This window comes from Bombina bombina, chromosome 2 (genome assembly GCF_027579735.1).
Source record: "Bombina bombina isolate aBomBom1 chromosome 2, aBomBom1.pri, whole genome shotgun sequence".
Taxonomy (NCBI): Eukaryota; Metazoa; Chordata; class Amphibia; order Anura; family Bombinatoridae; genus Bombina; species Bombina bombina.
The window spans coordinates 535164709-535191048 of record NC_069500.1 but is presented as its reverse complement, the minus strand read 5'-3'; the positions used below and the strand labels follow the sequence as shown (position 1 = coordinate 535191048).

The window sequence follows — 26340 nt, the reverse complement described above, 5'->3', positions numbered from 1 at the left end:
TATTTATGTCAAATTTTACTGTACAATAAATCTCTACATTACGAACGATAACAGGACTTCAGCAATGTTTGAACTATTACAGTTACAGTTTGATACAATGCAACTTCTGTGACGATTTTATAAAACTTGTATGTAAAAAGGAACACTTGATATTTTCCCCTCTTCGACAGTAATGATCATATAGGTATACAAACTTAAGTATGATGTAACATTCCCCTCCAGCCCAACCTATAACATTCTGTGAACCGAGTCCTAAACCCCATTCAGACAGCCAATGGGTCTAGTACTATAATACTCTGTCCAAGAAGCTACTCCAACGATACCGTCCCCCATTTCAATTTGTCGCCCTCATCGTCCTTGGTCAAGGTGGATATAATTAAGGGTATGTATATACCCTCAACTATCAAGGAATGTCATCACTCTTTGTTAGAATAGAGGTGGACATTAATCCCCTCTCTGACGAGTCCCGCGTTAAACTCCTCAACTGTGTAAGCCTAGTGTGTATTTCAAAGGGGGTTCAGGTCTGTCTGGGGCAGTGGTAGGATTCCCAAAAGAACATCATTTCAGCATAGAATTCCAATTTGCCTGTCGTATAATAAAAATACCTCTCTAGTGACAGGTTTACCTCCATTTGCGATCTCCACATCTGCAATATTGGTGTGGCTTCAGATTTCCATAATCTAGGGATTATTTGTTTGGCGCTACATATAGCTAACTGAAGGTGGGATGTATACTGTTTAAATGGGAGTTTAGGTAAAACATGAAATAGGTATATTAAAGGGTCTAAAGTAATATCATAGTTCAGTAGCTTACTCATTTCTTGATTTACATATGTCCAGAACTTCAAAACTTTAGGGCACTCCCACTCTCTTTAGGGCACTCTCCTGAGCATTTTCTCCAGCATCTGTCTGATGCCTCTGGAAATATATATTTTAACCTGTGAGGGGTGAGTTACCAACGGAGTAGGAATTTATAGTTAGTTTCTAGTAATGCGGCCGAGTGTGCGGATTTGCTGGTATGTAGAAATATAGCATACCATTCGTCTTCCCAAAGTGTGTAAGGGAGTTCTTTGTGCCAAGATAATATTGTTGAGGTTTGTTTGAATTCAGAAGGTGTGATTAGTAATTGGTACAGGACGGAGATAGCATTTGTTGGAGGTAAGTCAAGGGTACCCAATTTTTCTAATGGAGTGCGTTCCCTTATTGTTAGGTGCCTTAGTTTATGGGTATGCGTGAAGTGCTTAAGTTGCAAATATCAAAACCAATTGGTAAATTGTGTAATTCCCAGCTCTGTTAATTGCTGTTTAGGCATCAGCTTGTCTGATTCAAGTAGTGTGTATAATGGAAGTAGTCTGTCCAAACAGCACTGCACTTTAGGTGTAACCAACATCCCACTTATGAAGTCGGGATTAGATAGGGCCGTTGTCAAAGGGGAGGGGACCGTTGAGAGATGTGGGTAAGTGGTTAGAACCCTTGACCACACACCAAACATTTATTTTATTATAGGGTAGGTTTTTATTATGGCTGGTTGGTTTCCTTTAGGTTGCCAACAATATACACCGAGTTGGGCCGAATTGGTCAAGTCGTGTTCTAGTGTCATCCAGGTTTTGTCATGGTTTAGAGGGAGTGTGCACCAGTCCACTATTCTTCTTAAAAAGACTGCTGTACGATATCTACCTAGATCTGGAACTCCTAAACCTCCATACTTTTTAGATAGAAAAAGAGTGGATCTGGCTATTCTGGGAGGTCTTTTCCTCCAGATGTATGAGTTCATCACTGATTGCAGTTTACTAAGATAGGTATCTGATAGTGGTATGGGGAGTGTTTGGAATAGATATAAGATTTTAGGTAGAATAGTCATTTTAGCTACTCCTATTCTGCCCAACCAGGAAATATTTTTATTTAGCCACGTTGATGTGTCCTTGGTGATAGTTGTCAGAAGTGGTTCATAATTCAATTCATGTAATTCATGTACGCTGCTTGCAAGGTTAATGCCTAAATATTTTAGAGAGGACTGTTGTATCGAGTATGGTACTTGTGCACTAAGTGTGTGAACGTCTGCTTCACTCAAGTTGATGGGGAGTATTTTGGATTTATTTTTGTTAACTAAATAATTAGAACAAAGGCCAATTTCTTCTAGGGTGCTCTGTGCCGCAGAGAGAGATGTGGTCGGGTGAGTCAATGTCAATAGTAGATCGTCTGCGTAAAGTGCTAGTTTATGGTGGGTGTTGTTTATAGGACGTCCGGTTATGTCAGGGTTATCACGTAGTTTAGCGGCAAGAGTTTCCATTGAGAATAAAAATAACAGGGGCGATAAGGGGCAACCTTGTCTGGTGCCATTTAATATGCAAAAGGGGTTAGATAATGTACAGTTGACTTTGATTTTAGCAGTCGGTTTGGTGTAGAGGGTTAGTATTTTCTGTATAAAGCTGTTGGGGAAGCCGAATTTCTGTAGGGTAAGTTTAAGAAAAGTTCAGTCTAATCTGTCAAAGGCTTTTTCAGCATCAGTAGATAGTAATACAAGGGGTATGTCATGCGTGGTTGCGTACTGTATTAAGTGAAGAACTTTTACTGCATTGTCTTTGGCTTCTCTCTGCGGCACAAAGCCCACCTGGTCCGGGTGGATCAATGTGGGTAAAATTTTATTAATTCTCGTGGCCAGTATTTTTCCATAGATTTTTATATCGACATTTAAAAGGGAAATTGGGCGGTAATTTGATGGAACCGTCGTATCTTTGCCTGGTTGCGGTATAACTGTTACTATGGCTTCAAGCATAGAAGGGGGCAGTCCATGGGACCCATCAATACAGTTAAAAACTGAGAGCAAATGTGGTAGGAGGTGTTTAAATTTTTTATAATAACCACCGGTGAGGCCATCCAGACCAGGATTTTCCCCTTGCTTTAGTGAGTGTATGGCATTTCCTATCTCTTCAGCTGTTATGGCTGAGTTAAAGGAGTCCAGTTCCTCTCTAGGTATCGTGGGTAACTTTATAGTGTCTAAATATCGTTGACATTGTATTTGATGTGTTATCTTGTTTCTATGTGGCGTCAGATTATATAAAAGCAGTATAGTATTTTCTAAATATCTCTGTCATCCTCTGGGTTTCCACCGTGGGTTTGTTAGGGGGGTCTTGTAGCGTGGTGATGTAATGTGTCGACTGCTTAATTTTTAGTGCTCTTGCCAGGAGTTTACCTGGCTTGTTACTCTCTAAAAAGAATTTCTGTCGCAATTTCAGCGCATGTTTCTGGGCCGAGTGGTCTAGGAATTTTGTAAGTTTATGCCTGGCTTGTTCATGTTGATGTTTTAAGGAATCATCGTGTGGATTATTTTTATATAAATTGTCAATATGCTGATAAGTAGCGGTGAGAGTCGCATGTTGCAACCTGTGGGTTTTACCTTGTAGCGATCTAAGTTTTATCATCTCACCCCTTATGACACACTTATGTGCCTCCCATAAAGTGAATGGATCTATACCTGGTGTGTTATTATACTCAAAATATTCCATTAAGGAGTTTTCTACCTGTTGTTATATTAAGTCTTCTTTAAGTATTGTATCATCAAAACGCCATTGATATGGCTTAAAAGGGAGGGCAGACCATTGCATCCTGTAAATTATAGCTGAGTGATCAGACCAGCTAGTAGGTGTGATATCAGTGGATAATACAGAGGCAATAGTGCCATGGTCTGCAAAAATATAGTCTATGCGGGAATGGTTATTCTGTGGGGCTGAGTAGAAAGTAAAATTCTTACTAGATAGATGTTGGACACGCCAGACATCATGGACCCCTAATAGTGTTAAGTCCTCCTTGATAGACCTAAGTGACTTCCTTGACAGTTGTGATTGTGCGGTGGAGGTATCCAATACTGGGTCTAGGGGCGTATTTAAGTCAGTCCCAACAATGAGAAAGCCTTTGTAGAAAGCCAGAATATTATTAGATATTTTGCGAAAGAAAGATGCTTGGTGTGCGTTTGGGGCGTAAACATTTACCAATGTAATTGGCTTCCCATGTAGCAAACCCAGAAGTGCCAGATATCTCCCCTCATTGTCTCTATCTATTTGTTGGACATGAAACTGTAAAGAACTATGGAGCAAAATACTAACTCCAGAAATCTTCTTTGTTGGGTGACTACTGTAAGTGGATTCAGAAAACTTAGGCTCTTGTCCCTCTAGGTAATGTGTTTCTTGTAGGAATAATACATCGACCTGCTTATATCTAATGTCATTAAATGCTATACGTCTCTTATGGGGTATATTGAATCCTTTTTCATTCTGCGTCATGAAAGTAATTGGTTTAGGGCTTGTCATGTCTTCTTCTATATGTCAGGGTTTGTCTGATTGTCAAGTCTCATTACATAATTGCAAAGCCTTTTCCAATACGAATTACAAAAGTCCTGTTCCATAAATTTGTTGAGAGCAGATAAGTTGCATTTAGACATAAATAACAACAACAACATAAATAACAATAATCTTAGCCTAAACAAATAACTTGACATATTATGTTACTACATAGGGGTAGAATAGCTTGCCCCTAATTAAGGCCTATACTTAAGTAAGTATATAATTACAAGAACATTAATGCGTTTTAAAGCTACCAGTCCTGAACAATTTCAAAATAATTGTAGTAAAGTGTTCAGTCTCCTTACTGGAAAAGTTCAGGAAGCGGTAAGTAAGCTAACGTTCATTGAAAAGTTTTAGGTTTATAAAACATGGAATTATCTCACCCATTGAGCTTTCCCTGATTGATCCATAGCTGTCAGCAGGTAAGGTGTCTTGGGAGTTCTTCGTCTTCTTAGGCTTTTGCCACTAAGCTTTGGGTGGTCTTGTAGATCTCGCCATCACGCTTCGCTCTTCATCATCTCTTACTATAGCTGGCTGAGGGGGATCTATCCCCAAGGCTGCACAAAGATCCGGTATATCACCAAGTGTCTTACAGGTGTGCTTAGTACCCTTGTGGGAGACATTAAGGGAGCAGGGAAAACCCCATTGATATGGGATCCCCTTCGCTCTAAGCACTGTTGATAAATGCTGATATTCTTTCCGTCTGTCATGAGCGCTTCCGTTCATCGCCGTGTCGCCGCGGCTCCCGGAACTCCTCTGTGTCTCTGACGTCATGTTGCTTAGCAACATGACGCTTTCTCTCACACCCCTCTGATGACGGTTACGCTCCTGCCCTTTAAATCTCGGCGGGAGATCTGAATCTGGGCCCGTTTGTTTGTTTCCCTGGATTGTGAGTACCATATCAGTTTTATTCTTCTGTGTACCGACTTCTGCCTGCCTGACCAAGCCTCTTGCCTAATCCCTACTTGCTGATATTTGGACATTGACTTCTGCCTGCCTGACCTTGCCTGTAGCTATTACCCTTTTGCTGATACTTGGATGCCGACTTCTGCTTGCCTGACCCTGTCTTTTGCCTATACCTTTTGCTGATATTTGGATGCCGACTTCTGCCTGCCTGACCTTGCTTTGGCCTTTACCTTTAAACCTATTCTTTGTTAAACAAGACCTGCTTATAAGGGACATTTACTTTTACAAGCTGCAAAAGAGAACTTTGCCTTTCTGTTTGTTATACACCTGCTTAAAAGGGACATTTACTTTTACAAGCTGCAAAAGAGACCTTTGCCTTTCTGTTTGTTATACACCTGCTTAAAAGGGACATTTACTTTTACAAGCTGCAAAAGAGAACTTTGCCTTTCTGTTTGTTATAAACCTGCTTAAAGGGACATTATACTTTTACAAGCTGCAAAAGAGAACTTTTCCTTTGTTTTACAAGCCTGCTAAAGAGGACCTTTTTCAGAAGCTTCAAAGTAAGAGCATTTCCTTTTTGTTCTTTGTACTACTTAAAGGGACGTTTTATCCTTTGTGGCTTTCCTGCATTCTGGAACAATATTCATTTTTGTTATCTTCTAATCTGCTTCCTGAGTGGGTCACGTCCTGGATATTTCTCAGTGTGCTAGCGTGTGCTTTCAATTCACGCTAGCAGTTGGGTTACATCCCGGATTGATTCCAGAGCGGCTGACATTACAAACGGGCCATAAAAATGGACCCCACTGAATTATCTATGGCCGTGGCTCACCAGGGACAGCTCTTGGGTTCTCATGCCACTCACTTGCAGTCTCTGGACACTAAACTTGATCAAATTACTGCTCTATTACAAAATTTGGTTGCTACCGCACCTCCCAATCCTAATCCCAATCCAAATCCGATTGAGGCATTACCTCCTCCGATTCCTAACAATCAGTCTCAGGTACAACTAAGTCCCAGGATTCCTCTTCCGGATAAATATGATGGGAATCCTGAAGAATGTAGAGGCTTTTTGAATCAATGCCGTCTTCATTTCCGAAATAGCCCTACTCTCTTTGCTACTGCCTCTTCTAGAATCACGTTTCTTATTTCCTTAATGAAAGGAAAAGCCTTGGCTTGGGTGTCACCTTTGCTAGAAAAGAATGATCCTATACTGTTGGATGTTGATACATTTCTATCTACATTCTCAAACGTATTCGATAAACCTGGAAGGTCATCCGCTGCTGAAGCAACTCTCCTGGATTTACGTCAAGGAAATCAACCAGTCTCTCAATATGCAATTGAGTTCCGCACCCTTGCCTCTGAAACCACTTGGAATCAGGGAGCACTCAGAGCCGCTTTCCGTAAAGGACTTTCTGAGCGTCTCAAGGATGAATTGGTGTATCGTGAACTTCCAGAGTCCTTAGAAGCCTTAATAAATCTCTGTATCAGTCTCGACGCCAGGTTTCGTGAACGCCAACAAGAAAAGGATAGAACACAGAGGACTGCCACTCGAACTCCTATTCGTTTAGCTCCTCGTTTTTCTAGTCCAGTCACTCCAGCCTCTCCTACTACTGATCAGGCTGAACCCATGGAAGTAGGAAGTATAAAATTAACTGAGACTGAACGCTTAAGAAGACGGACTCTTGGCTTATGTCTGTACTGTGGCCTTAAAGGACATTTATTAAGGGATTGTCCTACTAGGCCAGTAAAAGCCAGGGCTTAACTCTAGTCCAGGGAACTGAGTTAAGCCAAAATAGTGGTCATTCCCTATACAAGAAACTCTTTGTTCCAGTAACTCTTCTAATTGGACAAAAGAAGATCTATACCCAAGCCCTAATTGATTCTGGTGCTGGAGGTGTGTTCATTGACTCTACATTTGTTTCTACTCATTCTATACCCTTACTAAAGAAGGAGTATTCCATTTCAGTCTCTACGGTCAGTGGAGATCCTTTGGGTTCTGGATACATTCAGTTTTCTACTCAACCCTTAATCCTCACCGTAGGAATACTTCATTCTGAGACAATTTGTTTCGATGTCATTCCCACTCCGCAATTTCCCATTATCTTGGGATTACCCTGGCTCCAGATTCACAATCCCATTTTTTCTTGGACTTTCGGTGAACTCACTTCCTGGGGATCTACATGCCAGACTAAATGTCTTCAAAAGATTACTAAGTTACCACTCACTATTGCTCTCACAGTTGAAACTCCGGAATCCTTACCTATGCATTACCATGACTTTGTGGATGTCTTCTCCAAAAAAGAAGCGGAACGTCTTCCTCCTCATCGCCCTTTTGATTGTCCCATTGACCTCCTTCCTGGGGCTGCCTATCCTCGAGGCAAGACATATCCACTTTCTAAACCAGAAAACATGGCTCTGGAAGAATATATAAAAGACAATCTGGCTAGAGGATTTATTCGACCCTCCTCTTCCCCTGTAGGGGCTGGTTTCTTTTTTGTGGGAAAAAAGGATGGCGGATTAAGACCCTGTATTGATTATCGTGGATTGAATCAGATTACCATCAAGAACAGTTATCCTCTGCCCCTTATTCCTGAACTTTTTACTTATCTTCAGGGAGCCACCATTTTCACCAAACTCGACCTACGTGGTGCATACAACTTGATCCGTATACGCAAAGGAGATGAGTGGAAGACTGCCTTTAACACTCGATTTGGGCATTATGAATATTTGGTCATGCCCTTTGGGCTATGCAATGCTCCGGCGGTTTTCCAGCATTTTGTAAATGAGATCTTTCGTGATTTTTTGAATATTTTTGTTATCATATACCTGGACGACATCTTAATTTTTTCTCAGAACCACCAAGATCATGTGCACCACGTCAAGAAAGTACTTCAACGTCTAAGAGAATTTCATCTGTTTGCTAAACTGGAGAAATGTTCTTTCCATCAAAAATCCATACCCTTTCTGGGTTATGTAATATCGGCATCTGGATTCGAAATGGACCCTACTAAACTTTCTGCCATTTTGGATTGGCCTAGACCTGATTCTTTGAAGGCTTTACAACGTTTCCTAGGCTTCGCCAATTATTACAGAAAGTTCATCAAGAATTTTGCTACTATTACTTCTCCTCTTACTTCTCTCACAAGAAAAGGACAAAACTGTAAAGTATGGCCGTCTGAGGCTATAGAAGCTTTTGAATCTCTCAAAGAAGCTTTTTCCTCAGCTCCTATCCTTCGTCATCCAAATCCTGAGTTTCAATTTATTCTGGAGGTGGATGCTTCCTCTGTTGCTGCTGGAGCGGTTCTGTCTCAACGAATACCAGAGGCTGGAAGGATTCATCCTGTTGCTTTTTTCTCTAAAAAATTCACTCCTTCCGAATTTAACTATGACGTAGGGAATAAAGAGTTGCTTGCCATCAAGATGGCATTGGATGAATGGAGACATTGGCTGGAAGGTACTTCTTTGCCATTTACTATACTTACTGATCATAAGAACCTTCTGTATCTCCAAACAGCCAAACGACTAAATTCCAGGCAAGCACGCTGGTCCTTATTCTTCTCTCGGTTTCACTATAATTTGTCTTACATACCTGGTTCAAAAAATATTAAAGCAGACGCACTTTCCAGACAATTTCAAGATACCCCAGTTCCTGAGTCTGGTACCATTCTCCAACCTCATGAAGTCATTGCCCAGTTAACAACTTCTTGGTTACAAGAATTACAGTCCGCTCAAGAGCATCTTCCTTTGTCCTGTAAACCTCCCAATGGTTTACTCTTTGTTCCTGAACGCCTTCGTTCCAAGATTTTATTTTGGGCCCATGATAGTCCCCTTTCTGGACATCCTGGCATCAGTATTACCACTCGAAACCTCAAACAACATGTCTGGTGGCCTACACTCTCTCAAGATGTGAAGGATTACGTCTCAGTATGCACACAATGTGCCATGAACAAAACTCCACGCCAACTTCCTTCAGGATTACTCCAACCATTGCCTATACCTCACCAGCCTTGGACTCATGTATCCATGGACTTTATTACCGATCTTCCCTTGTCCACTGGGAACAATACTATCTGGGTGGTGGTCGACAGGTTCACTAAGACGGCTCATTTTGTACCCTTGCCAGGATTACCATCTGCCAAAAGACTCTCTGAACTTTTTATTCTACATATTGTAAGAATCCATGGATTTCCTCTTGATATTGTTTCAGATAGAGGGGTACAATTCGTTTCTCGATTTTGGAGGTCACTTTGTAAACATTTTGGTACTACTATATCTCTCTCTACTTCTCACCACCCACAATCGAATGGTCAGACTGAAAGAGTAAACCAGTGTCTTGAAACATATCTTAGACATTATGTGGATCATTATCATTCTAACTGGACTTCTTACCTTCCTTTGGCTGAATTGGCCCATAATGCCCGGTACAATTCCTCCCTTCAGACTTCTCCTTTTCATGCAGCTTACGGATATCAGCCTAGGACATTCCCTTTGCATACTTCCTCCACAGTGAATCCTGCTTCTGATCTTACAGCCCGAAGATTAACTCGACATTGGCAGAAGATACATCGTATTCTTTCTGTAACTTCTAGACGTTACAAGTTCTTTTCGGATCTTCGACGGAAAAAGGCTCCCAAATATCGCCCTGGTGATAAAGTTTGGATTTCCTCTCGATTTCTTCGCCTGAAACAACCTTCTAACAAATTGGGACCACGATATGTGGGTTCTTTCCGAATACTGGGTCAGGTATGTTCCACTGCTTATCGGGTAGCTTTACCCAAGTCTCTCAAAGTCCATCCGGTATTCCATGTTTCTCTTTTAAAACCTGTGATGATTAACAGGTATTCTAAGCCTTTTTCTAAACCTCCACCGTTATTGGTGCATGGTCATCCTGAGTTTGAGATCAGCCATATTCTAGATTCCAAATTGCGGGGCAAGAAATTGTATTATCTCATTCATTGGAAGGGTTATCCAGTCACGGAACGTTCTTGGGAACCTGCTCATCAAGTAAATGCTCCAATATTGGTCAAGACCTTCCACAAGACTCATCCTGATAGACCTGGTCCTGTCCCCCGGAGGGGTCCTTGAGGAGGGGGTGCTGTCATGAGCGCTTCCGTTCATCGCCGTGTCGCCGCGGCTCCCGGAACTCCTCTGTGTCTCTGACGTCATGTTGCTTAGCAACATGACGCTTTCTCTCACACCCCTCTGATGACGGTTACGCTCCTGCCCTTTAAATCTCGGCGGGAGATCTGAATCTGGGCCCGTTTGTTTGTTTCCCTGGATTTGTGAGTACCATATCAGTTTTATTCTTCTGTGTACCGACTTCTGCCTGCCTGACCAAGCCTAATCCCTACTTGCTGATATTTGGACATTGACTTCTGCCTGCCTGACCTTGCCTGTAGCTATTACCCTTTTGCTGATACTTGGATGCCGACTTCTGCTTGCCTGACCCTGTCTTTTGCCTATACCTTTTGCTGATATTTGGATGCCGACTTCTGCCTGCCTGACCTTGCTTTGGCCTTTACCTTTAAACCTATTCTTTGTTAAACAAGACCTGCTTAAAAGGGACATTTACTTTTACAAGCTGCAAAAGAGACCTTTGCCTTTCTGTTTGTTATACACCTGCTTAAAAGGGACATTTACTTTTACAAGCTGCAAAAGAGAACTTTGCCTTTCTGTTTGTTATAAACCTGCTTAAAGGGACATTATACTTTTACAAGCTGCAAAAGAGAACTTTTCCTTTGTTTTACAAGCCTGCTAAAGAGGACCTTTTTCAGAAGCTTCAAAGTAAGAGCATTTCCTTTTTGTTCTTTGTACTACTTAAAGGGACGTTTTATCCTTTGTGGCTTTCCTGCATTCTGGAACAATATTCATTTTTGTTATCTTCTAATCTGCTTCCTGAGTGGGTCACGTCCTGGATATTTCTCAGTGTGCTAGCGTGTGCTTTCAATTCACGCTAGCAGTTGGGTTACATCCCGGATTGATTCCAGAGCGGCTGACACCGTCTCTGCAGAGTGCAAGGAGCGGGATCTGTGAATATTTGTAAGTGGCAATTCTGGAAATTGATGTCTTTAAATTGTCTAGCAGCTTTCAAGATGTCTTCTTTTGTTTGGAAGTGGATTAATTTAAGTATGACGTCTCTTGGAGGCGCTTGGTCTGAAAGTCTCGGTCTGAGTGCCCTGTGGGCCCTGTCCATTGATATATCTGCTGTAGAAGAGGGGCCTAGTATAGAGGAAAAGAGACCTTTTAGGAATTCAGGGATAGTGTTCGGCAGGATTGTTTCTGGAATTCCCTTGATTCTGAGATTTTGGCGCCGCTCTCTGTTCTCCAGATCTTCTAGTTTATCTTGTAATTGCGTAAATAGTGAGTCATGTATCTTACCTGTGGTCTGCAGGTTAGATATTTCTTGTTGGTTAAACTCGTTATCCTCTTCCAGGGCCTCCACCCTGTTACCAATCTCTGTCATGTCCTTTCTCAGGGTAGCTAGTTCCTCTTTGATGCAGTCTCGGACTTTGACAACTATATTGTCCAGATCACTCTTGGATGTTATAGTGGCTAAAAAGGATTTAGTTAGTTGAACAGATTCATCTAAATCACTATCCTCACTCTCTGAGGGTGACATCTCCGACCTCCGCGGCGTAGTAGGGTCTGGTAGTGTAGGTTGTGAGGATTCAGCAGCTCTAAAAAAGGAGCTCACTGAATTACGTGAGGTAACAGGTTTTTTAACATATTTACCTGGTTTTGCTATTCTTTTTGGAGACATTTTAACCGACATGATGGGTTGCTTCTTGTGTCTCTTTATTTGCTGTCACCTTCACCGTTCAAACTGTGCACTAAGACAGGATAACAGGGCGTGTAATAGTGAAAATAGTGCAAGTATGGGATTCTCCCTCACCAACAGTGAGCTGTGATTTGGTTAGTAAGTGACGTTATAGCAGCATGGCATGCATTAAACAAGACCTCTTTGTATAGATATGTGTGAAAAGGCATACTCTTGCCATATATAGTGGTAAAGCTATGTTGTAGAAAAGAAAAGGAATGTTTTACTTTTATAGAAACTTCTGTAAGTTCCCTTTCATAACACGTTTTCTGTGTGCACCTTCCTGCTTTACACTATTGAGGTTGCATCTGTATTGTGTAAATATTACACCTTATATGGGTAGCTAATAATGCATTCTAGATCAGCAGATGTGCTTCCCAAGGCTCCCATATCAGCTGACTAATGCCTAATGTTAACCCTGAGAGGTCCGGTAAAACACGTTTAGCCCATGGGCTGTAAAAGAAGACGGCTGTGGTAGAGGTCCCCAAAATCAACGTGCTTCACGTTCTGTGAGTACCTGTCAATAATCAGTCTGGTAGCCGGTGCAGTCTCTGAAACCCCTCAGGCCAGCTGTTCAATAGCTTGTGGTGCTCCAGTGAGGTCCTGCATTGCAAACTTTAGCCTTAGGCTTCCAAGATGGCGGCCGTTACTGAGGCCTCAAAACGAAGCCGTGATATACACCGGGTTTTAACAGTGAAGCCTGTGATCGTTTAACCCTCCATCCGCTCCGGAATTAGTTGTGAGTAGTTGCACAGATGGATGGCTTCTAATTGTCCCTGTAGAGGTGATATTGGGCATTTGCACTCGCAGCTCATATTAAAGTGCGGCCATATCTCACGCTGGCCGGCTCCGCCCAGTATTACCCTTTTTATAACAAGGCTACCAGTAATTGCAGATATCACTGCTTATAATCCAGCTGGGATATGTAATCCTGAATATAAAGTCTCAAAATAGATTGGCTGCACATAGGGCCATTAGTGTCCCCAAACACTGTGTCTCTCCCGCACAGCACACAGCTATGACTAAGGCCATTGGCCAAAACGCGTCAGCTGGCCTGTGACGCTGCCGGCACAATCCGGATGTTGTTGCGATCAGTGTGGGGTATGGAAACGCTGTTTAGCGATTTGAAATGCTGAAGAAATAAACGTATTGGATTTTAAAGAAACAAACTCCCCAGTTTTGCTTTCTTTATGTTGGTTTTACAATTTGATAAAGTCATACCAATGGATCATTTTGTCTTATACCTTGTGATTTCCATCTGCCCTATTCATCAACTTTTAAAGGGATATAAAACCCAAACAATTTCTTTCATGAATTAGATACAGTGTAAAATTTTAAATAAACATTCCAATTGACTTATTTTTCTTTGTACTCTTGGTATCCTTTGTTGAAAAGCAAATAGGAAGGTGTAGAAGCGTGCACGTGAATGGAGCAATATGTGGCAGCAGTTTCATAAATATATTCTACATTTGCAAGCACAGTAGATGTCAGCAGTGTTTCCTGACATTTACTGCTCAAGGAATGTGCACGCTACCTATCTAGATATCTCTTCAACCAAGAATACTGAACAAAGTAAATTTGATGATAAAAGTAAATTGAAAACTTTTTTTAAATTGTATGCTATTGTGGATAGCCATATTTTAACCAGTGTATCATATATAGCAAGTTTTAAACAATGTTGTATGTATTTTAAATGATATAAGCGTACAGTATATAAAGATTATTCGCAATAAATCCTTCTGTTGCTTTAAATTGCCATGATCCCCACATGAAGAATATCAATTGAAGAAGAAAAAATAAAAAAAAATAAAGGGCATGATATTATTATATGCCAATGCAAAAAATCCTTAGAGGACAACATACTTGCATTTCCTAGAGCTTACACAAGCTCTATATAATGTTATGATTCTGAAATAAGAGCTGTCAGACACGACTCACATAGTGGTTACTTTGTAACTCGATGTTGCCATGATTATAAGGATTATAAGGAGACAAAACGGATACACAGCACAAAATTCATTGTTTGTCGTCAAAAAAAAAAGCTCACAAATGATATCACCATATTTATAAAAGGGTTATGCGCCAATAAACAAACAAACTGACTCATGATCGTTCGCAAGTCTTTAATATATGTGAATAAGTTGTCTGGAAATGCCTAATTCTTGTATTAATCTTTATTGGCATTTTAAAATACCCGTATATATTTGCTGTTCTCATATACAAGGTGCAGAACCTGAAGAATAATAATTAAATAAAAAGCTATAAAGAGATTTATAAAAAAAGTTAAATAATTTAAAAGCACAATAGAAATAAGTGTACTCAAAAGAAGAAAGATAAGCTACAGTAAATGGGCAACCGTCCTCGATGAAAGAGCGCCAAAGAAGGGGCAAAATAAAAATAACTTTAATCATTTATAAGAAATAACATTCTTACAAACAATCATGTGATTAATTTATTCTATTATGATAAGGTAAAAACAATAAAACCATTTACACGTGGCTAAAGTTTAGATTGATAAAGTGAAAACGATATTTTTGCATGAAAACTAGATCAGCCATTCACTTGACATCGCAAAAACCTTTTGGCCAAAAAATTTCTCTAGAATTTTGATAAATCATGGCAACATTTTTGACTTCACACATTGCGAACTATTGCATAAATAATTGCGACTTTTTAAGAGCATTCATTTTTTTAGGCTTAATTAATTTTGCCCTTAGTATAGCCCTGTATTAGGAAATACATATAGATTATTTAGTACCCAGAGGCAGAATTTTTTTTTTCACTTTCTACAATGAGAATTTTTTAGGATTTTTTTTTTATACAGGTCATTTTGACATTAAATTCTTTAATTCATTTTGCCTTTCATGTACTTTGCCTATCGTACCGCACAATATATATATATATATATATATATATATATATATATATATATATATATATATATATATATACACACACACACACACACACACACACACGTCGGAGCTTCAAGAAGCTCCAGCAGTAAAGTTACAGTTGAGAGCTGGAGTTCCTGAGCTCCAGTCATCTGCCCTGTTTCATACGAGGGCAGATGCCTGATCGTTACAGACGGTGACACTGTGTGTGTCACCGTCTCTAACAATCATTGCTGGTGTTGGTGGAAGGCAGCCCAGCAGTGGAGGGGGGAGGTTGTGCCCTACGCTACAGAAATAAAAATAAAGGGAAAGGGAAGGATGTGGCAGCTACACTACAGAAAGGGAGGGGTTGGGGGATCCATAACCGAGGATCGCAGGAGGTGGTGGGACCACTACATAAAAAAAAGTAAACTTTTTTTTACATAAAAAAGGGGGTTTATAGGTACTGGCAGACAGCTGTCAGTACCTAAGTTGGCACTAGTTTGAGGGGGGAGGGTTCGAGCGCTGTTTGGGAGGGATCAGGGAGGTTGTAATAATGGGGTATCCTACCCTGCAGATATAATAAAATTAAAAAAATATATATAAAAAAAAGTTTTACATTTTTATATTGGCAGACTGCCAATACTTAAGATGGGGTGATCAGTGGGAGGTGAGAGAGGGAAGAGAGCTGTTTGGAAGGGATCAGGGAGTGGGAAGTGTCAGGTGGGAGGGTAATCTCTACACTAAAGCTAAAATTAACCTTACAAGCTACCTAGTTAACCCCTTCACTGCTGGGAATAATAGAAGTGTGGTGCGCAGCTGCAATTAGCGGCCTTCTAATTACCAAAAAGCAAAGGCAAATCCATATATGTCTGCTATTTCTGATCAAAGGGGATCCCAGAGAAGCTTTTACAAAAATTTGTTCCATTGTTGCACAAGCAGTATGTAAATAATTTCAGTGAGAAACACAAAGTGTGTGAAAAAATTAATGATTTATTTTATTTGATCACATTTGGCGGTGAAATGGTGGCATGAAATATACCAAAATGGGCCTAGATCAATACTTGGGTTCTCTACTTAAATATATATAGTTTTGACAGGTAAATAAAAAAAGGCTCTATTTATGTTTAAATTGAGTGATATCAAAAATGATAAAAAATATTCTCCGGTATTTTGGGCAAGTCTTTCTCTGAAAGTCCTGATAGCGAAGTGGTTAAAGGAACATTTAAACTACAAAAATGATTCAATTATTAATTTGAAAGCAATTAAACACTGAAAGGTATTTTTTGAATATCAAAAAGTTCTTTAAAACTGAGAGTGGAACTGAGAAGAGTTGAGTGTTTTTAAATTGTACGATGTAACTTATCATGAAATTGCTTCATATTATTGCACAGCGTGACAAAATTTGTTTTTGAATTTATACATTTTTTTAAACTGTGTGTTATCAGCAATATTTACTGTCATTCTAACCAAAAGGGATGCAAAAATAATTCATAACTTGTAGGGTCTTCGTCATTAGCCAATGACAAGTTCAGAAGATCAAAAACTTGCCGGTATTCACACAAACTTTTAGAGGTGGTTTTTGAGCAGTACTGATGAGACTTCTTAGATAATAACGCCTAACTGAAGAGCTTTACATCACCGGGCCCTTATTCTTTTATGTTATTTTGTTTATGAGACAGCATCTAATTGTATGTATTCCCCTTAGTATGTAAAGTAAAACTTAGACACATTAATAGAATTCATATCACATTTTGTATTACCATTGGCTATAAAACAAACTGGACCAAGTTACATATATTACACTAAAGATAACACTTTTTCATCTAATACAATATTACTTGGAACATTAAATATAGTAGTAGTAGTATATTCTTAGTTCTCAGCTTTTTTATTTAAAGAACCATTTTCCTGGTACTGTTAACACTTCACATGTTATATGGCACCTTAGTGAATCATAATATCCCTACAGTCAAGTAAAACCTTAATAAACAAAGGACCTTGAACAATGAAAGTCCATAAATTATAACCCTGCAGAACATGTTTTCTTTTTTGGATGAACAACAAAGAATTACATATATACATCACTGGAAATAGGCATAGGTGGTTTGTTTGTCACCAATACTTTATTTTAACTGGTAACTTGCACAGTTTATAACAGACCAGCAAAAATAATGTTCACAATATATACAACCTTGTATTGGCTATTGAACTGTACACAAGGCAAAGTGATCATAACACAATCTAGTCTTCAGAATTTGTGCACCTAAAAAAGACAATATTAAGTAGACATCATTACATGAACAGTACAGTGAAATGACGTCACAAGTCCAGTGAAAAATTTGCAATTTTACAAAACATACCAATTTACTGCAAACTATACTTTGTACAATAAGCACATTATTTTTATTTCAGTAGTACTTTAGCTGGAATCTGAAGCACAGATTTCTTGAGGAACTATAAGTCTCTTCAACGAGGCAACTTCAGCAGATAAGTTTGCAATACCTTGCTTTAAATATAAGCGATCTGAATCAGATGCTTTGTACACATTGTCTTTTATTTCAACAACCCCAGCAGATTGGCATACACTGGGAATTTTATCTAGTTCCTTATGAAGCCATTGTCCCGGTTTAATGGCCCAGTCCTGAATATTAGTCACTTGAACAGATAAAGGGGACAAAGAATTATGTACCATATTTTCAGTGCTGTGTTTTTCAAGCTGGAAATGTCTTTTTGATGACATGTCAAGTGGCACAGGCAGTTTTTGGGTGCCATCAAAATCTTTTTCCAGTCCTTCTACTTTAACCTGCATGGCCTTGGCTTTAATTCGCAGCTTGTGAGGCAGTGCAGAGGAGTTCACCTCTGGAACTTTTATAACTGTTATATGACCATTTTTAAGTTCAACTGGGGAATGGATTGGACCTTTAGGGACTTGCTGCTCATCCTCACCATCAGAAGTTTTTCCTACCACACCATCATCTGCTTCTGATGTTCTTGGAGAATTACTGGAGGAGCTATTTATTTGCAAAAGTGGGGGAGAGTGGGAGTACCCAGAATATGTGGTTCCAATATAATTATGATATATAGATGCTGTATATGAAGTATTGTCCTCTCTGGGTTCTCTTGGAAAATTCTCAACCTCCACCGGCTCCTGCTTTATCCTTTGGAACTTCAACTCAGAAGTTCTGCAGTTACTCTGAATCGGATTCATTTGAACATGCTCAACAGATGATGTCTCTGATACATCCGATAGAGAACTTTGCGGGGAATGTTTAATGACAGATATACAGCTACTGCTCATAAGAGAATGTTCATGGTCAGAAGAGAAAGACTTGGAAGACGTGTATTCCTGGAAATACGCAGCTGTGGAGTTAGTGACCTTTTGTATTTCTTGAGCATAAGATGCTGAGGTTATCAAACCAAATTTAAGCTTTAATGAAAGAAGTTCTGTTTTTAGGTTGGCGTTCTCCTCTCCTAATGCCATTAGCTTGCTTTCCAAAACCAAGTCATTTAGCCTTCGTTTTTCTCGTGATCTTTTAGCAGCTTCATTGTTTTTCCTTCTTTTCTCCCAGTACATTGCATCTTTCTTTTCATCTGGGATAAATTCACGTTTCCTCCGACATGATGATTTGTTTTTTCCACTCCCAACCTCATTATACAACATATCATTGCTAGAGTCCATTGATTCAGACATATCAGGTATAGATGGAGTAAGCACGAGGAGATTTTCCATGCTATTCTTTGTATCAGCACAGCTTTGCTCTTTTTTAATGGTTGGCATTTTTCTCAGTTGCATTAGAAGCAATTGAATATAAGAATCTTATTCAGCTGTTGCAGTGAATTATTTTACAAAGCTCTTGAGAACATATCAACAAGAAGATTGTGCTTATATTAAATTCCATCTGCCGTCAATATTTCCTTTGAGAGCTCCAGGCAATATGTGACCGTTTCCATAAAATGTTTGGTAACAAAATTCTGGTGTGCTCTACACAATCTGCAAAACAAGAAAACACAAAATATTTTTATAAATAAAATTATGTATTGGGCAAATGAATACACATAGTAAAAAGTATGATTAAAAAAAAGTGTAAGTTTTTTTTGTTTTGTTTTTTACATTGATTTACAATAGTAGGAAGAAGTGCCTATTCTAATCAGATGTACAGAAGGCTTAAGCCTGCTGGTGTAACCACAGTCAAAATAATTTTATAAACCATCTTGTTAATATCATGTTTGTGGTCCACATAAAAAAGATCAGCTGTGCTAATAATCTGATGCACTCAGAGATTACCATTTTATTTGTTTTAAACATTGTTTTTCTACTTGTGAGATGTATGCTCTTTATTTGAGGATACAAGACACAAGAGGAACCAAGACTGAGTTGAACGATTAATAAGAACTTAAAAGTCATAGAGAAGTGGAAAATGTGAACTGGTGTGGAAAACAGAAAACCCCCTATGACTATGATTGACCAAACATGTACAAACAAAGTTATATATAGATAGATATTTAGACTATTCTATACAAGATTTATGTAAACTTGTGAGAGCTTTTGAACCTACTGAACTGCAATAGTTAATTATTCTTGAAGATGAATACTACACAACTACAGTATATATTTTCTTTCAACTTAACCTGGTCAGGTGCTTAAAAAAAAAAAGAAGTGGAACATAATAGGGAGAACACTGACTTTTGCAGTTTAACATCTGTCCAAAGCTCTTTTAAAACAATGATTAGTTAAAATATACAATTCTAACTTAACCTAAGACTTTAAATTAATAATAAAATGCTCTAGTTTAACAAAGCAAGTTATTATAAAACAAATACTAGTTGCTAATTATGTGCTTAACCCCTGCAAAGTAAATGTGCCCAGGTGCAGAACCTAAAATGGGCTGGCTCCTAAGCTTTTATTCCTGCTTTTCAAATAAAGATACCAAGAGAACAAAGAAAAATTGATAATAGGAGTAAATTGGAAAGTTGCTTAAAAGTGCATGCTCTATCTTAATCATGAAAGAAAAACATTGGGTTTAGTATCCCTTTAAGTGCCACTTTTCTTTTTAATTATTATGATGATCTTCCAGGCATATTAGCAGAATGACTGCACGTTTGACAATCAGAAATTGTTCAAGGGTGTTCTAACATAGTTACTCCACTTTATCACTTTAAAGCTATTTATTTTCAGCCTACAATGTCTCTAGCAGGAAAAGCAAATAAAGATTTCTGCTTTGATAAAATCAACTTTAGGTTCTGTACATTATATTTTAAAGGAAGACAAACACATCAGAAGCACTTTATTTAATATGGAGGCTAATATAAAATTAAATGTGCAGTTTTTTTTAGCGGAAAGTTACGAGTTTGCTAACATTTTACATTAATTGATCCTATTTTCAACACAAAAAAACATTAAAATAGATGGACTGCTGCAAACCTCAAATCAGGATTTTTTTGTTTACAGTTTTGTGTTGTTTAGATTTCTTTTGCAACTTTTTCTAATTAAAAGGTTAATTTGATCTATCAGTACTATCACTAATTGTAATGAGGTGGTCACTTTTGTTGCTAAACACAGTAGTGGTCCTACTCAACAGAGGGCCCTGCTGCAAAAAAATGTTGCCCCCCTCCAAAGGTTACATTAGCAATTATTTTGAGGATAGACAGACAGACCTGCACTAATATAAATCTACCCTGCATTAGGTTGTACACATTCTGCACCACCTATGTACTTATGGGTCCCCCTTCACTTGGGCCCTGGTGCCACTGCACCTATGATAGTTCCACCCCTGAACAAACACACACTCTGGTAATATTGATCTAAGAACACGCCATTTTAAAATGGATTCCCTAGTCAAACTTAGTAATAAGCCATAACACAGTCTGTGTTTCTGTATTCCTTAGGCTTTCAAATTTTGCTCAAATATTAGCTTCTTGTAAAAAAAAATGTAAGTGTGTATGTATGTAATATATATATATATATATATATATATATAATTATATTATATATACACACACAGTATAGTATATAATATGCATGCAAAAATCTTAAATAGGAAACAAGGACACCACACAGTGTCTCATCTACTAGTAAGGCACAATGTACCTGTAAGGGCAATAGCTGCTGCATTATCTATAATATACAGCGATATCTTTTAAAGTAGTGTGTGGTGCTATAGAGATTTTGGCAGAATTTTTGGGTCACCTTTCAGGTCACCATGTAAAGCTAATTTTTAAAAAAGTTTCCTCGCACGGATTTTTTTCTGCCTCTGTAAGGCACAATTGTGCTTTAATAACGCTGCCAAAGACGTATATCTCATCATCATTTGATTAACACCTCTAACAGCACATAAGCTGCAACACTTTAAATAAAGATGTGTTAGGCTTTACATGTTGTAAAATAGCACCAAAAATAAAGCAATATACGTTAACAAAGTATGTCTATTTACAGTTTGTACTTGCTAACAATCCTTATATGAAGTTCTAGCATATAGAATTAATGAATACAAATAATAATATTACATACTTTACTGCATGCCCCTTTCAATCTTTAATTTCAAATGTATTTATTTTACATATTTCATTTTAAAGGTGCAAACTGAAAATGCAGTAATGCGTTAGAATATTTTATTATTGCACTGTTTGCATAATCATGAAAGTCAGCTTCAGAACAGCAATGCACTACTGGGAGCTAGTTGAGCACATATGGCGAGCCAATGACGAGAGGCATATGTATGTAGCCACCAATCAGAAGCTAGCTCTCAGTAGTGCATTGCTGCTCCTGAGCTTACTTGAGTAAGTTTTTTTAATTGCATAATATTTATAAATTGTAAATGTTTTCATTTATATGTCCCTTAAAACTTGGGGCTTCTCCCATTCCAGAAAAAAAGGAGAGAGAGAAAAAGAAAGAGGGAGAGAGAGAATCAAGTCTTGTATTTTCAAAATGGGTAGTTCTTTTAAATGTCTGAAAATACATTTCTCTTTTTTTGGCTTCAGTATCAGGCAATTGTATTTATGATTTACTCACCATGGATTGATAAGATTTTAGTGAATCAAAAATAGTAAAAGAACAACTGTTCATATAAATATATCTAGCAGCTAATGTTCACCGAGCTTCCTGCCAAGGCTCATACAGAGAGCCAACAAGGTTAGCAGCGCTCTCATTTAACTGGCTCATTAATCTAACTTCATTTCTCTCCTTGGAATAAAGACACTGGAAAACGTTAAAAAAGGAGCATAAAGTGTTAGTTAACATGTTTATGATTGTATATTTGTAATAGAAATTAATCACTTATTTTTTACACTTTGATTTCTTTAATAAGCTAATATTTTATATACTAAATTTGTCCAAACTAAGGTTCATGGACCACATCTCCACTCATAGGTTAGAGACATAATGATCACACCACACGTTAGTCACTGCCAGCACTTAAAGGGACATTAAACCCCACAATTTTCTTTCATGATTCAGATAGAGAATACATTTTTTAAAAAGTTTCCAATTTACTTCTATTATCAAATGTATTTCATTCTCATGTTATTCTTCATTGAAGAGATACCTAGATAGGTAGCATGCACATGCCTGAAGCACTACATGACAGGAAATAGTGCTGCCTATCTAGTGCTACTGCTAATGTATAACATTGTTGCAAAACTGCTGCAGACACGTGCACACTTCTAAACTTACATTTCTGCTTTTCAAATAAGGATAACAAGAAAACAAAGAAAATACGATAATAGAAGTAGATTAGAAAGTTGTGTTCTATCTAAATCATAAAAGAAAAAAAATTGGGTTTATGTCCCTTAAACGAATGAAAAATAAATGTGCATTTACATAAAGGTTTTAATATTTTTTTATATTTTAATATATATATATGTGTTATTGAGTAAGGCGTTGCGCTGGTTAATTCCACAAAATGCTGGTGTTAGAGTCTAGCATTTGATTTACCTCACTCTATCTGCAACACACAAACATCCACCCATGAGATTAATCCGTGCAGTTGACATTGGGGAGCTTTACTTTTATTGTTTATTATAAACATTGCTGCCATATAGTGCTCCTTAGTCTACCTAGGAATGCTCTTCAACAAAAGGGTACCCCAAGAGAACAAAGTACATTTGATAACAGAACTAAATTGGAAAGCTTTTTTTTCTGATCTCCATGAAAGCTTTTAAATCAGAGTTTCAGTGTCCCTTTCGGGTTGCAGATCAGTTTGCCAACCCTTGGATTAGAAGAGTTTCTAAAACTGTCACTAAAAAGATTGTTGCTATTTACTTGTAAGAGTTGGACAAGGCTTTGTTTTTGCCTTCCGCATTGACTGCTTATACAATAAATCAGGACTTAACACAACTCCCCAACGTTTCCCTCCCAGTTCCTATTTGTGGTAAGCTTAAAGGGACATGAAACAAATGTGTTCTTTCATCATTCAGATAGAACAAACAATATATACAACTTTTTACTTAATTCTGTTAGCAAATTTGCTTTATTCAATAGGTATCCTTTGCTAAAGTGGTAGCAATGCACTAATGGAAACTAACTGAACACACCAGGTAAAACATTAACAAGAGGCATATAAGTTCAACCAGCAGCTAGCGCCCATAAGTGCATTGGTGTGCTTTTCAACAAAGGATACCAAGAGATTTTTTTTAAAAAAATTGCAGATTATGGATTTAAAAAAAAAAATCGAATAAAAAACCCCATTATGTCCATTTAACTACAGAGCTTTCACGGAGCAGGCCAGTGAACAGTATACCATGCATATACAACTCCATACTTGTGTAATTTGCTTCTTTATCTTCTTATACTTCATTGAAAAGCATAAATAGGTAGGCTCAGGAGCAGCGATGCACTGGGAGCTAGATGCGGATTGTTGACTGCACATATATACCACTATTGGCATTGCATAAGCTGATGTGTTTATCCCAGTAGTGAATTGCTGCTCCTTTAACAAAGGATATAAAGAGAATGAAAAAAAATCTGATAACAGAAGTAAACTGGAAAGTTGTTTTCAATTGTATCTGAATTAAAAAAAAATGATTCCATGTCTAATGTGCGCTGGTATCATAAGTTTTCAGCAAAGCAAACGCGAGCACGCATCCATAGGCTTTCAGACGGCATCAGAACATTGTGCAGCGAAGGGGGTAAGTAGCACAGCGATGGCAGCAAACAAATTACATATTAAATATGTATATAAGCATATATATATATATATATATATATATATATATTTACTGGGAACACACAGTCCCCATTGACCGCAATATAAAGACACCCCACTCCTACTAACTTTAGACCCAAAATACTGCCTAGTGCTAGTAATAAAATACACTAGGCCAGCGCTCGACAAACCCAGGAGCCAGGTAGCCACTGGCTCCTAGAATTTTACCCCTGGCTCCTAACTTTGTGGGTTATCCTTCATATCTCTATATACAACTGCCACTGTCTGGCTCCTAAAAATATGTCTGGCTCCTAAATCTTTTTACTGGCTCCTAATTTTTAAGCAGATTTGTCGAGCACTGCACTAGGCTGTATTTGGGGGCATTTGGGTCAGATGTATTAACCTAGTTAATTTTATAAGCACTAATTGCTACTGCAAGCTCGCAGTAGCAATAACCAGCCACTTGTAATGGCTGGTTAATTATTGCACACCTGCAAATGGCAAAATGTGCCAGTTTGCGGACGTGCGATAATTAAGCGTCTGTTTTTAAGACCCTGCAGGCTGCCTTCATTTCAGTCCATTTTATAAGCTTTTCACAGCAAAACAGAGCTAATTAATGTGTACCATATAGATAACACTGTGCTCACTTCCATGGAGTTACAAATGAGACCACACTGATTGGGTAAAATGCAAGTTGTAAACGGCAATAAGATAAGGGGGGGCATTTTGCAGAGGCTTAGATACAAGGTAATCAGATAGGTATATAAATATAACAGTGTTGTTTATGTAAACTGAGGGATGTGTAATAAAGGGATTATCTATCTTTTTAACTAAAACAATTCTGGAGTAGACTGTCCATTTAAGACATGGATAGGTTGGAAAAATAATGCAATTTTATCAGAAAATATCCTTTTACAAACTTTACAAAATAGCCTGTGAATTACACAGCCCTATTACAAATAATACAATAATAACAAAGTAATGCACAATAATACAATAATCTGTGGCATAAACTGTAATACCGCAGTGTAACAACTAATGTTGGTTTTGTCCAATTTAGCCTCATTTCATTCCTCACTGGAATAATTTCACATTCTGTACACAAATCCATCAACTTAGCTATTTTTTTGTTCACACAAAAACTGATTTCCCATGCAAATCAATGATTATCATTTACTACCACTGTTCCTCAACTTCCAATCCTGCTTCACATGAGTCATCGCTGAATATCCTTTTTTATTGAGTTTATGGTAATAGCAGTAAGTGCAGTTCAAACAGCAGAAGAGCATTTCTTTCAGCAGTACTTTCATTATGTTTCATCACAATAGCTGTAAATTACTAAGCGCACAAAGTAATATGCACACATGTACACAAAGTGAGGATGCTGATATTTTCCAGCAAGAAAAAAAAAGCTGGCTTCTAAAATTGCCTCTTAAACATAATTTAATATGCAGCTTCAGTCTATTATGACTGCAGATTGTTTCTATTGTAAAAGTAACAGGTTGCATGTTATCGTAAAGTGTAACAAAACTGTCCTCATCTTCTCGCGTAAATATTACATAAATCAACCCTCGCGTGCACTTCTCTTTATGATGCAATGACAGTTTAAACATTTTACCCACTGTTTTTTAAATATCTTAACTGCACTGTTAACCCCTTGCTGCCAAAAAAAAGACTTCAAAACATTATATGTCATTCTTCTGAATGCCGTTATTGATAATGAAAGGGTATCAGCAGTGTACTCCCCAAGTCCGATTTAAGGGGTCAACCACCCAACTAAAATTTATGTAATTGCACCAATTATCATTCATGCTTTGGACAGCTTAAAGGGACACTATACCCAAACATTTTCTTTCATGATTAAGGTAGAGAATACAATTTTACATTCCAATTTACTTCTATTTCCTAATTTGCTTCATTCTTTAGATATACTTTAATGAAGAAATAGCAATGCACACGGTGAACCAATCACATGAGGCATCTATGTGCAGCTACCAATCAGCAGCTACTAGGCATATCTAGATATGTTTTTCAGCAAAGAATATCAAGAGAATGAAGCAAAATAGATAATAGAAGTAAATTAGAAAGTTGTTTATAATTATATGCTCTTTCTAAATCATGAAAGAAAAAAATTTGGGTTTCATGTCCCTTTAACCCCTTAACGACCAACGACGTATGGGGTACGTCCTGCAAAAAAATGCAGTTAATGACCAAGGACGTACCCCTTAGGTCGTTGGTCTTTGAAAGCAGTGGAAGCGATCC

The 26340-nt window shown here is 38.1% G+C and overlaps 1 protein-coding gene across 1 annotated transcript in view; it reads right to left on the bottom strand.

Moving 5' to 3' along the window:
• Positions 1-16803: 16803 nt before the first annotated feature.
• Positions 16804-26340, bottom strand: part of NFIL3 (nuclear factor, interleukin 3 regulated) — a 31453-nt gene continuing 21916 nt past the window's right edge. Inside the window, exon 2 of the mRNA XM_053702384.1 lies at positions 16804-18929. Within this exon, the coding sequence (XP_053558359.1) occupies positions 17358-18731 (1374 nt within the window). The 5' untranslated portion in view covers positions 18732-18929 and the 3' untranslated portion in view covers positions 16804-17357. The remainder of the gene's footprint in view (positions 18930-26340) is intronic.